Below are 13,155 nucleotides of genomic sequence, written 5' to 3' on the forward strand. Positions count from 1 at the left end.
AACAAGCGCTGGCCTGTAACCCAATCCTCCTGCACTTGTGACTTTGTCAACTTCTGTATATTGACACAGCCGTTTCCTTCAGCAGACTTTCTCCCTAACGTAAGAAGGGCTTTTAATACAGGAGTTTGGATGTTCCCTTTTTTAACACACAGGTGAGCAAGGCCTCAGGAATTGCACCTTACATGCAAGAAAGGGCTAAGAAAGAAGCATGTTTGCTACAAGAATCTGCTGGCATGGCTGCCTCAGTCCAAGGCTCTGAAGAGGTGCACTGCAATTCCTTAGGGCTGAGCTCTAAAACCTAAGAGTCATAAGGGCTCCCTTTACTGTGTGGCAAAATTGTATCTTTCCATTTTGTGTATAGGATGGCTTTACTGTGCCAGTAAAAACCCAATGCTTGTTTGGTACAAGGAGCAGATGCAAAAGGATGCTTGGTAGTATGGGAAGCCTCCCTGAGGGCACTGTCACTGAGATAAGGGGAGGCTTTAATGAGACCTGGAGATAAGCAGTTTCACAGAGAATGTTACTCTAAAGAGGGCCAAGTAAAAGGAATCTGTTTTGAATAATGCTGGGCAAGAGAGGTCTCTGAACTACTGGAAACTGTTGAAGGCACAGCAGTTTGGAGATGGGAATGAGTCTGGTAAGGATGGTTGATTTTTATTTTGATTTCTCTTACCTGCAAATAAAGCAAGAAGCATTGAATTAGAGTGATTGAACAGAGGAAGAATATAGGGTTTAGGTGTTCAACTAGGTTAGAAGAATGTCCTGGGCCAGGAAGAAGGGGAAGAACGTGCTTCTGTCATAAAGATAGAATTGGTGTTATTTTCAGCATGAGAGGAGCAGGGAGGAATAGACTAGATGAGGTAACAGTTCAGAGGTAACTTGAGAGAGAAGATTAAAAGGGTTGTAAGTTACATATTGTATTATACGATAGGATGACAATTTCAGTCAGCTGCAACGTTTGACCTGTTGAGCCAAAAGGTGTTAAGAGCTGAGCACTTTCAGCAACGTGAATTTGAATTTCAGCTTTTCTGGCAGCCTAAAATATCTGTCTTTTTAGCATCTTTTGTGGGTTTTTTGACTATTTTTTGGGGATGAGGTTGCAGGGTTTTATTTTTGAGTGGTTTGCTTTGATTTTTTGGTGCAAGGTGTTTTTTGTATAAATATTTTCTTATTTTGTTGAACCTGAATTCAAGTTGCCTGAACTTCTTAATAATAAAGAGGCACTGAGCATAAAGTAGGACTTCTGGTAAAAGGCTGTGTATTATAATGATCTGGAAGATTGTAAACAGTGGAAGATGACAACTTCCATGTTGTCATATTCTCTAGTGGAGATTGTGATGAGCTTTCTACATTTTTTTAAGAAGTTGATTAAGGGGAGTAGAGGTGAGACTTGACTCAGCTTCCTTGATTAGCACACCCACTTGGGCAGCAGGCTTAAATGTCTGTCGTGGTATCATGGTTGTTGGGACTGAAAGGTTGTATAAATCATATAAACCTGATAAGCTCTGAACAGGAGAGTTCTTCTCAAATTTTTGCATTATCCCTCTCTGCAAAGCAAGTCTTCCTTTTACAGAAGGATCAAAAAGATGTTCCATGTTGTTTTTTCCCAAGCTTATCTCTGTAGTACCTTCAACGGCTTTTCCCTAGGAAGCTTGCACTTGAGAACCTTTGTGACTTAGTAATTGTTTTTTTTTGACAATGCTGATAGTTTAAAAGCCACTGATTTTGGCTTTTATCGCCATGTAAATGAAAACATCCCAGTACCTCCCTTCTGAGTTGACTTTTAAAGGATTCATAAATGAGGCAGCCAAAATGCATTGCTTACCTACCGCCTTCCCTTCCCCTCCACCCCCACTATTGGCCAGAGTTCTTTGCACTATGGGATACAGGCCATCTAATTTCATGATTATTGAGATTGAGGAGGTTTACTTGTTTTCTCCTGGTTTCCATTCAATACACTGGAATGTAATATAGTGTAATAGAGATTTCCATTAAAACTCAACTAAAACATCATAAAATTGGTAGGACTTGTACAAGTTGGTTGTCTTGCTGGACCACTTCTCTAATGGTCACTTGCTTTGATGTTTTCTAGTGACCTTCAGAAAACCAAGTGGATTTTGTCCTCTGGTCTGGTGGGGAATACCTTCTGTTCAGGCACCTGTCAGTTTCTGTTGATTTGACTTGTGCAAACGTCAGTGCATAAAATATGGAAAAAATACTTACTCCCTTCACCTGAAAAACACTTCTGTCCCTTTTTTTCCCTACTACTTCAATGGAAATACCAAGGTCTTGTGGCACATGTACAAAAGAATGAACAGATGTCACCTGGATGCTCGCTAGTATTTTCTTCTACCGCCAGTCCATTGGTTCTTCATTCATACGGTTTCTTTTTGATTTGCATGCAAGGAAATGGGCGAGAGGTCTGCCCCATGGCTCTATTACTATGTTGGTTTGTTGCTCCAACTGGGGGAAAGAGGTGTGTGACAGTATGTCATGTGGGTCCATTACTCCCTCTGTAGGCAAGAGCATGCTGCTCTTCACTGAGAGTCACCATAATCCCAATACACTGTGAGCACTTTAGGTTTTGAATAGCACTGCTAGCATAAAGTTTCTCCCTTTACAGCAGTACTAGTATCTGTCCCTAGATCTAAATGAGAGTAAGAGTAACAACAAATCAAATTATATGGATACCTCATGAATTGTATGTGTACCTTAAATGGAATAGGAGCCTTTAGGGCAAGCAGCAAAACTGTGTGGCTACTGGTAAAAGAAGTGAATTGCACAAAGGAAGAATGGATGCAGGTCAGCTAAATATATAAATTTTATCCTGTGGCCATGTTACTTACACATCAGATTAAAATATGTATTTGTGACATCCCAACTATGATGTGGACATAACAATAGTTTGCAAATGCCTAAGTCTAAGAAAGACAATGAACTTTTAATGCATGTGTTTTAGTGGGGTTAAAAAATAGTCACTCTTCTACATGCTATTACATTGATTCTACATGTGATTACATTGTAGCTTCATTTAGTTTGTAAAATCCTCAGATGGAAACCATACTAAGGGAAGAAGAGCAAGAGAGTAAAATACCATCCGTGGTTTTTGGAAGGAATAGTGACTTTTCTGCTGGGAAGTAGCTCAGTAGTCAGTAGGAGCTTTAAATATTTGGACTTTCGAGAAAAAGATCTGTAATATTTGTATTCTGTAAACTATTCCTATAAAGCTAGACATGGATACCATATTTAAGAAATGAGAAGTGCTTGTTAGTTTTTTAAGAGGATATTTTTGTTTGAGAAGGATCTCACTGCTGAAGCTGGTTGCCCAGGAGCATACCCAGTCAAGTTTTGGAAATCTTTGTAGATGAAGATTCTGCAGCCTTTGTGCATCCTGTGCCAGTTTGATCACCCTCACAAGAGGGGGGAAAAATGCTTTCTTGTTTTCAGATAGAAATTTTTGTTTTGTTTTTAATTCCTGCCTGTTGCCTCCTATCCGGTCAGTGGGCATTGCTGAGAAGAGTCTGGCTCCTTCATCTTCATTTGCACCCATCATAATTCTGTACACAGAGAAGATCCCCCTGAGCCTTCTCTTCTCCAGGCTAGACAGCCTTAGCTCTTTCAGTCTCTCCTTGTATGACAGGTGCTCTAGTCCTTTAGTCATCTTTGTGGCCCTGTGTGGGGTTCACTCCAGTATATCCATACCTTTTTTATACCAGGGAGCCCAAAACAGGACTCAGCATTCCATACGCAGTCTCAACCAGTGCTTCCCTCATCCTGGTGACAGTGTTCTTCCTAGTGCAATGCAGGGCACTGTTGGTGATCTTGGCTGCAAGTGTGTATTGCTGGCTTGTAGCCAAACTCGTCTGCCAGGACCCTAAGAGCCTCCTTGACAAAGCTGTTTTCCAGCTGGCTTGCCCCCAGGAGGTGTTGGTGCCTGGGATTGTTCCCCCCTAGATGTAGGACTCTGCATTTCCTCACATATTTCATGAGATTCCTCCCTGCCCGGTTCTCCAGCCTGTTAAGATAATGCAGAATGGCAGCACAACCATCTGGTGTATCAGCCACTCCTTTTGTTGTTCTGTCCTCTGTGACCTTGTTGAAGGTGCTCTGTCTCTCATCCAGGTCACTAATGAAGATGTTAAATAGTATTGGATTCAGTATTGACTCCAGAGGTGCTAGTGATTTGCCTCCAGATAGCACAAAGGCCAGCAGTTACAGTTTTCTGGGCCTGGTCATTCTGCTAGTTTTAAATCCACATTGCTTGTTACTCATCTTAACCCATACTTTGTCACCTTGTCTATGATGACTTCATGGGAAACGTTACGGACTGTGCTAAAGTTGAGGTTAACAACATTCACTGCTCTGCCTTTGTCCACCAACCCTGTCACTTCATTGTAGAAGGGTGTCAGGCTTGTTATAAATTTTCCTCTTCATAAGTCTGACTACTCCTGATCACTTTCTTGTCATTCAGACAGTGGAAATGCTTTCCAGGAGGATTTTTTTCCATCAGCTTTCTACCTGCAAAAGTGAAGCTAGTGACCTGTAGTTCCCTGGACTATCTTTCTTGCTCTTGCTGAAGACTGGAGTGATGTTTGCTGTCTTCCAGCCTTCGGGAACCTCTCCAAATCTTTCTGGGATGTCTAGCTTAAGCTCCTCCTAACCTGGCTCTCTTCCACTAAAAGCAAGTCTTCCTTACTCCTCACTTTTACTCTGGTTTCAGGGACCTAGAATTCATAAAGGCTAGTTCTACTGATGAAGGCAAGGGAGGTATCTTGGCTTTCCTTGTCAAGTTTCACATGCTGTTTTATTCAGTATTGTGATTGCTGTGGTCCATTACTTGGCTTTAGTCTTGCAGTATTCTCTTCCAAAACTGTAAAACTTCTGTTTTCTTGCAAGGCATTCATAGGATCATTGAAGTTGTAAAAGACCACTAAGATCATCTAGTTCAACTGTCAAACTTTTCCTTCGGAAAGAGAGAATGGGCTTTTTGGTCTTTTCTGGGTATAAAAGTAATTTGAGAGATAAAGTCTCCTTGCTGGACAACTGAAAGCTGGCAGAACTTTACCTACTGACAGTGTGTTTTCTTCAGCCTCTGAGAGATGCATCTCCACAGAATATTTATGTTATACTTTAGCAGGAGAAATAGATGGTTGTAATATTTAATAAATATTCTTCTTTAGTCAGATGAAACTTAGAGTAGTTCCTCTTTTACAGGAGAATGGGAACTTTTTAGTCATGTTTATTAAAATGTACCATTGCAGGTGGAAATGACAATTTAGAGCTGTTTCCTGAATTATGTTACAGGTATGGAAATAGGAGACTTCGTATGAAGGAAGATGTCAGGTTTCTCAACCTTTACATTTGTTTCTATCTTAAAAAGGAAACCAGCATCTCCCAGTGTGTATGTGATGACTTTGAGTAAAGTAATTGCATGCAGATATTTGCTTTTATCTGAGTTATACGAAGCTTTGATGCTTCTTAGCTAGTGAATGCCCAATTGATATTTTTTTCTTTGCAGTCTTCTACTCCCCACCTGCTCAGTTGAACTGCTTTCCCTTTCTCCAGAAGCCCCACTTCGATCACTGTAACAGTGTTTGTTGTCTCTTCTCTTGTTGTATAACTGCATCCTTCAGCTTTCTTATGTGAAACCATAAGCTGCTTCCCTCCAGTCATCACTTCTTCCCCTTCCTTCCTACTCATGAAGTTTTGTGCTACTCCATGTGAGACTTTCCACTATTATTAGCCTGCTTTTTATGGACAAATAATTTGCATCTTACTGTATACTACAAACTTGAAAACACTGTGTAGCCTTAGTGATGCTGAAAAGTAAGGGCTAGAAATGGTACGTTCATCGAACTGTAAGCAGGAGTTGAAGAGACCAGACTATTTCTAGTATCTCAAAAGGCAAATAACCTCTTTCTGTTTGGTATGATGGGGAAGTGACAAAGCAAGAAGATACTCCCTAGAGGAGCGACTGCCACATGACTTCACGCTCAGCAAGCAGTGGTGACAGCAGTCTGATTTGTGGTCCAGATCTTTCTGCATGCCACTGGGGTAAGGACTGATAACTGAGGACATGCAGCATGGTGAAGCATAGTTGAATGCCAAGTGAAATTCATCACACCAGGCAGGTAGAGTCCATTAAGAGCTTAATCTCCACATGCTCCTCCTCTTCCTTACTGCTTTGTTTCCTTTCTCTGGGAACATAAGATTTCAGTACCACCACCATGTTTTCTTTCTCTCAGTTGCCCTTCTCTTCTAAAGCTGCTGGGCTATTACAAAGTGGGTGTAGCTTGTGTTAAACTGTACATCTACTTCCATGCTTTCCTTCGCCTTGTTTGTAAGCTGCTGTGTCAAAGAGAGAGATGAGCTTGATAGATGCACAGTCCTAGATGGTAGGTAAACCCCTTGGGATCCTGACAGTTCTTGAGATCCAGGGCAGTCTCAGTATTACTCTAGTGTTTTAACACAAAACTAGCTAGTGAATTGAGAAACCAGAATTGATTTCCCTGAGGAATTTGCCACCTTGCTGGTATAGCAGAAACTCTGCCTCTCAAAATATGTGTAACAAGGTGTTTAAGAACTTAGACACACTTTCATTTAGCAAGCAGCTGTGGCTTAAAATGCTATTGCCTTTCTACCAAACCATGCTGCAAGACTTCATACTGAAGCAAATGAAGAGGCCAGTTGCATTGTTTTCCTAGTTGGGGTGTGGGATCAGTTTCTCTAGGTGTAATGTCTTAAGCCATGGCAGGTGTTTGCTAATAAGCATGGTTGTACTGAAGTCTTCAGTTAACTAGTGATTAACTAGAAGTGGAAGGAAAATGATAGAGGGAGTTGTTAATCTCAGTCTGATTTAAATTAAACCATTCTTAAAATGGGGACAAAGCTGCTACTGATTTTAGTGAACTGAAGATAGAAAATAGTGAAAAAGATCAGCATTGGAGCAGATAGTTATTTTGTTCATATTTGTAACTAATAGCCCTGAGCCAGGTGTTCCAGTTCCCATTTGACTTAACAGTTGAGGAGATGTTTAGTATTTTATGTTGCAAAATATGAAACTAATTTCTGTGTATTTAGTTTGTAGTAAGTTGTAGTGTGTAAAGGTCAGATTTTCTGGAGAAATTCTTCATCTCAAATATCTGTGGATTTAAGTCTCATAGTTACAGGCTCAAGTGAGTTTTTTTGCAAAATGCACTTAGAGAAAAGGGCACGAAAGAGGTACTGTAGTGAATTGTGGAAATGAAAAGCCAACTGCAGTAACAGTAAAATAAAAATGACAAGACTTTCTTGGTAAATCTTAAGAAACATCCCATAGTAGTTGAGTAGCAACTGTATCTCTAGGCCTGTAGTCAGTGTATTTCTGGCCTGCAATGCTAGAGTGATATTTCAGCATGAGTTTAAGGCTAGCAGCCTTTTAGCATGATGCTGCTGGTGCTGTGTGTTTGGTGTAATTGAGAACTATATGACTCTGGAACATGTAAATGCTGTAATTCTTCCAAAGGGATTAATGATCTGAATTTACATTTCAACTAGAAGCAGCTTATGCTGGAATTATTATAAAATGATGATGGCTAGTTTGCTTACCAGGATCTGGACAATATTCTGATAAAGCTGCATGTGGCTTTGGTAAGAGATGCAAAATAGGATGCACTCATTCTTGATGCATACCCACTCTGAGGATGCTCACAGGAACCTCAGTCTTGGAGAATATTCCTAATGCCTTGTGTTCTTTGTTCATGTGACATAAACAACTGAAGAGTCAGAAAAGCATGGCCCATGATTTCAGTAGTTCCAAAAAGAGGTTTTGTCTAGGTTGCTGTTACTGACTGTGGCCCTTGCACTGTGTTTCTCATTTAAAAGAAGTTTAAAAGTTTGTGGCAGGAGTGTGTGATTGTCGTCTTCAAAAGCTAAAGCCTCTCTGTGGTTTGAGATCCACTGGTTATGTAACTTTACCTCCAACTTTGCAACTGCTTATTATTCGTCCCAAGGTGGTAATCATCAGATTGTAATGACTTTTGATCATTATTTAATGGTCTTTGTGAAACCAGTTGGTGGCCTCTCCAGTAATTAACTTGTCATTATTTATTATTATTACAAATCCAGTACTTAATGTTATGAGTTTACAGAGCATTTGCAAGTGTGGATGATGTTATCCAGGAGCTGTTATCCTATGGATTTGTTCATCCTGTTGTGTTTGCCTCTTAAACGCTTCAGAGCAAGGAGAAGTTTTGTAATTAAGTCTTGTTTGCAGGATTGATTCATAGTTACTGCTCAGTGTAGAAACAGTGACATCAATTAAAAGAGAAAAGAGGAGGAGCTTAAGCTGTTGAGGATATCCCTCCAAGATGTGTGGGGAGGAGTGCCATTTCAGTGGAAGAACAATGTGCTCATTAGATACTGAAGATACAGAGGCTATAGGCAAGTACCTTCTCTGCTCAGTAGGAAGTTATCTGAAGCTGCTACCAGCACTGAAGAGATCCTGTGTATCTTTCCTTTGATTTCCTAGGGACACACAGCTTGCTCAACGATAATTTAGGTAAGCTGTGTTTTAAGCAGACTGTGGCCTAATACCACAGTCTGTTTTGGGGCCCAAGAGCTGCTTATAATGGCCTCTTTTTTTTTCCCCCACTCAGCACGCTTTTTTGTTCTTTTTCTAAAGCTGACCCTAACTACAGAATTCTTAAATTTTCAAAAAACATTGTGAGGATGTCGTTTTTATGGTTTCTGTTTAAGCAAACTTTACAAGTATTTGCTACAGTATGTGATAATAGTTTGGATTCTAGATAGCCTGTGAAGGTTTTAAGAACATTACATCACTTATTACTGTGTAAAACCTTATTTACTCAACTTGTTTCATTTTTCTCGTGTGTAAGTGAGGAAAATATTTACTTTGTTCAAAAGTGGTTTGAGGCTGAACTTAATTCATATGTGTAACTAGCTTTGGTGTTTGGAAGGTGCCATACAATCATTACTTATTAATAGCAAGACCTGCAGAAGGAATGCATTATTTATATTATGTTATCTGTGGAAGACTCACAACTATTTTTTGTGTGTTTGGACTAGAAATGTTCAAAAGTATGGTCAGCCAACATTTTTCCCCACTATATGGCCAAATATATAATGAAAGATTATTTTTAAAATGGCTGAATACCCTTAGTCACCTTCCTTAAACTGGTCTATGATAACATGTCAGTGTTTGTGGGGCTTTGATTCCAGTGTGGTTGAATGTAGTATCTTAAATGGGACGGTATGTAGAGTAGTGTTGTTAACCAGGTGAGGTATGGAGAACAAAGCTATTTCCATATAGGCTATTTCCAGGCATGGGATTAGGAACTACTTAAAGCTGGAGCATGTCAAGCTTCTACCTGTTTGTTCAGCCACTGGGATTCATTTTGTTGGAGGACAGGCTTAAGGTTTGGCCCTCTGAACTCTTCATCAAACTTTTGGGATGTTGGTCGGACCTAAGGTCATCTTCAGAGGTTTGGTACTGCTGTCACTTGCCAGTTCCCATGGCGCTTCCGAAGAGCTGTGTTCCCACAGTGTCACTGCTGCAGCCACCTTAACTCCCCTGAAGGCGGATTCAAATGATGGAGGAAAAAATTAACATACTATAAATTAATGCTGACGCTGTCAGCATTCATTTACGTGAGAAATGCAAGAGGGGAAAGAGGGTGGGAAGAATGATGATGCAGAAAGCAGTGTTTACTGACGTGCTGTTCTCACAGAGCACCTGAAGAAGGGCTGTTGCAGCAGCAGTGGGGAACAGCATGGGGCTGCTCCTTCCCTTTGTGACACGGCAGCTCTACAGCCTCCTGCACTGAGAGCAGTGCTCAGGCAGCTGCAGGTCTGGGGTGTGCACAGCTGGCCTGACTCAAAACCCTGCCATTGGTGTTTAGTGAGAACATAATGAAGGGTTTAGCACTGCAGCCCTTCTGAAGTTAGCAAAGTTACATTGCTGAAGTCCCAATGTGTCAAAATTGAGGTTTGTGAGCAAGAGTTAAAAATAAAGCCTCTGATACTTTTTTGTTAATATCAGTACTAATCTCCAAAACAGCACAGTGTGGAGAACTGAAGGTAAATATGGGATTCCCTCTTCTGAGGGAGTTCTCTCTGTTACACTTGATCATGAGGAAGTGTAAGGTGGCTGCTGGGATATCAATCAGTTACATGCATTGGATTAAAATTAATCTCCCTGTGAAGATGAAGTATTTTAGCTATACTGTGAGACAGAGAACCAATTGTAACCAGCAGGTGTGTGTTCTTAGAAGTCTCACCCATATGTGTGGTTTTTAGCCTGAGAATAATGTGTTAATGAATGTGTGATTATCTCGTGCATTTAATCTTTTAAATGTTATTTAGGGTTGTTTGTTTTTGTGTGTGGAGCAGGAAACTGTGCTGTAAAATGAGCGGTGGTGTTTGGAGCCTTTCTAATGTGAGGTGGCTGAGTGTAAGGAGTAACTGCTTGCTAGGTGGGCTGCCTGTCTGCTGCTCTGTGTTCTCCCCAGCAATTGTTGATTTAAAAAGTGTTCTGAAGTTGGGATAAAACCTGATGTGACAAAGTGATGCGTCCGATTGTCAAATGCAAAAATCTCATAGGTATACATGTGAGAAGAATGCACTTTTTTAGTTTTGCAACATCTGACTCATGATTTTGATTATGTATTCTGCTAAGTTCAAAGTTTCCCCGCACAAAGTGAGAGCTGTATGAAGCAGCTGTGCTTCAAACCATTTTATTTCAATTGTAGTAACAACTTCTAGTTTAAATCATTAACAACCTCTGTGTGAACTTCTATCCAAATGACTGCGAGTCACAGGGAACGTTTCCCTTGCACCAGGTACTTCTGGGCTTCAGTCGGACCCAATCCCTCTATTTTTTCCTCATGTTCATGTCTGTCTTTGAAGAGACACGCGCGGTTTGTGAAGTAATGGAAGTTATGTACTGGTTAATGAAAGTTGCTGTATGGGGCTCAGAAAGCACCTGATGTTGTTTCAGGATGGAGCTTCATGCGTACCTGCATTACAGCAGGAAGGTGCATGTCAGAAGCATAGGTTGCCGTGTGCATGTAGGAGTGCCATGTAGCAGTGAAACCAACCATGAGAGGTGACCTGATCTGTCTCCTTCCCTCCCCCTTATCTCCAGGAGCTGTGCTATCCGTGCCCAGTCCATCTTCCCACTTGCCAGACCTGTCCCACACGCGCGCAGCAGCACCCCTGCCCTGCCCGGGCCCTTGTGGCCCACGTCGCGCGCGCTCCCTGGGCTCGCGGCTGTGCATCCTCTTTCTTCCCGCTGTCCCCTCGTGCTGCTCGAGTTCGGTTTGAATGAGCCCTTCTTCCCCCGTGCTCCGTGCAGGGTGCAACGCCGAGGGGGGAGGGGGGCGTCGCACGGCAAAATTACAGTTTTGCTTTTCTATGGCGGGATGACAAAACGCCTTAATATTTTCCAAAAAAGCGTGCCTGCCGTTATTTTCTTTCCCACCTTCTCCGCGAGGGCATTACGGCGCGAACGCCCGAGCCCCTCGCACCTCCTTTCCTTCCCCTCCCTCTCTTTCCGCGAGGAGCGAATGCGTGCGGGACCGGGGCAGCGCATCCTCCGCGCGCCCCGCCGGGCACGGGGGCACCTTCCCCTTTGCTCTGCCGCGTGCGCGCGCGTGTGCCCGCCCGCCGGGCTCTGTGTGTGTGCGCGTGTCCCCGCTGCCTCCCGCCGCCCGCGGGCGCGCCGCGAGCGCCGCCGCCGCTGCCCTTTGATCCCGCGTTAGTGTCAGTTAGGGGCCGGCGGGCGCAGCCCTCGGCGCTGCCACCGCAGCCCTCGGCCCCTCACGGCGCCCGCCGGGAGCGCGGCCCCGGCCGCCGGGGGACGCGGCGAGCGGGGACAAGCCAGGTGCACGGCCGGCTCGAGGGGAGAGGAGGGAGAAAGGGAGCGCGGGGGGAGAGAGCCCTCCGCGGCGGCTCCGGGGACGCCGGCTGCAGCCCTCGCTCCCCCGGCGGAGAGGGAAAGCCCGCCCCGGCCGGCGGCTCCCCCGGGGGGCCCGGCTTTGTGCCCGTCCGTGCCCCCCCTCTCCCCCCCTCCCGCTCGTATTTGATCTCCCGTTAAACAGAGGAGGAGAATGTGAAAAAAGGGGGAAAATGCCCAGGAGGAAGCAGGAGCAGCCCAAGCGCCTCTCTTCACGTAAGTGCCCCCTCTTTTTGCCATTTTCTCCTTCCTCCTCTCCCCGTCTCCTTCCTCTCTGCAGCCGCCTCCGCCGTTTCGCGCATTAGTTTAGGGTTACAGAGGTGAAACTGACAAAGACACAGCCTGGGTTATTCCTCTTTTAGGTCTGAGCTCAGGCAGCCATGTTGGTGATGAACAGCCTTGTGCCCTTTTAATTTTTCCTCTCTCTCTCCTTTCCCCCCTTCTTTCTTCGCGTCCCTCGCCCTTTCCTCCCTCTCCCTCCCCCCGCCCGTGATTGTGCATTTGTGCTTTGGGGGGGCGGCGTGGGGCTCTTCGGGGCCGGAGGGAGGGGGTGCCGTTAACGGGGTGGGGAGGGGGGCTCGCACCGGAGCGGAGGGCGGCGAGCGGGGAAGCGGCTGCCGGCGGCTCGCGTGGAACCGGCCGAGAGGTCTGTCCGCGGCTAAAGGTTGCGGCGGGGTGGGGAGGTGGTGCACGGCCCCCCCGGGGCCGGCGGCGGGAGGGGGGTTGGGTTGGGGGGAGGGGGGAAGAGGCAACCGCAGCGACCCCGCAGCCGCCCCTACGGGAGCCGGGACCGGCGGGGGGGGGGGCGGGGGCGGCGGTGAGGCGGCCCGTAGCGGCGAGGTCTCCGCGGAGTGGGGAGAGGCGGCGGCGCGCGCGGGGCTGCCGCTGGCTGCGGCGGATCGGGGGCTCCGGCGGCGCTGCCCCAGCCGCGAGCAGCAGAGCACAGGGCTAAAGTGCATCCCGCCGCTCCCGCCCGCGGGCACCCCGCGTGCACGCACACGCTTCCATCCCCAACGCGGTTCCCCCTGCCCTGCTGCTCCTTGCTTCCTGCCCCCTCCTTCCTATTTTCTCCCCTCTTTGCAAAACAGTTAACTTTTCTCCCGCTCTCCTCCATCCTCCCCCTACCCCCCCCCCGCCCGCATTAAGCGCTCGGCAGCTATTGAGGGAGAGACGGAGGGGAGGGGACCTAAAAATACCTTGCC

General features: G+C 45.1%; 1 protein-coding gene and 1 long non-coding RNA gene across 5 annotated transcripts in view; both read left to right on the forward strand.

The window, feature by feature from the left end:
* The window catches only part of LOC149918039 (uncharacterized), a 74,851-nt gene extending 63,244 nt beyond the window's left edge, over positions 1-11,607 (forward strand). The window contains exon 4 of one of the 2 annotated variants that reach the window (XR_016465799.1): positions 11,144-11,607. This is a non-coding gene — a long non-coding RNA (uncharacterized LOC149918039). Of the gene's footprint in view, positions 1-2,092; positions 2,287-11,143 lie in introns of those variants that run through there. The other variant, XR_016465800.1, reaches the window with a different exon arrangement.
* A 176-nt stretch (positions 11,608-11,783) lies between these two features.
* The window catches only part of ZNF827 (zinc finger protein 827), a 106,714-nt gene continuing 105,342 nt past the window's right edge, over positions 11,784-13,155 (forward strand). For 2 of the 3 annotated variants that reach the window (XR_004166236.2, XM_090138576.1), the window contains exon 1: positions 11,784-12,169. Coding sequence is in view for 2 of the 3 variants with exons in the window: in XM_090138576.1 (XP_089994702.1) it covers positions 12,127-12,169 (43 nt within the window). In the remaining variant the exon portion in view is untranslated. The remainder of the gene's footprint in view (positions 12,170-13,155) is intronic. The other variant, XM_031588837.2, reaches the window with a different exon arrangement.

Source organism: Phasianus colchicus, chromosome 4 (genome assembly GCF_987193195.1).
Source record: "Phasianus colchicus chromosome 4, bPhaCol1.hap1.1, whole genome shotgun sequence".
NCBI lineage: Eukaryota > Metazoa > Chordata > Aves > Galliformes > Phasianidae > Phasianus > Phasianus colchicus.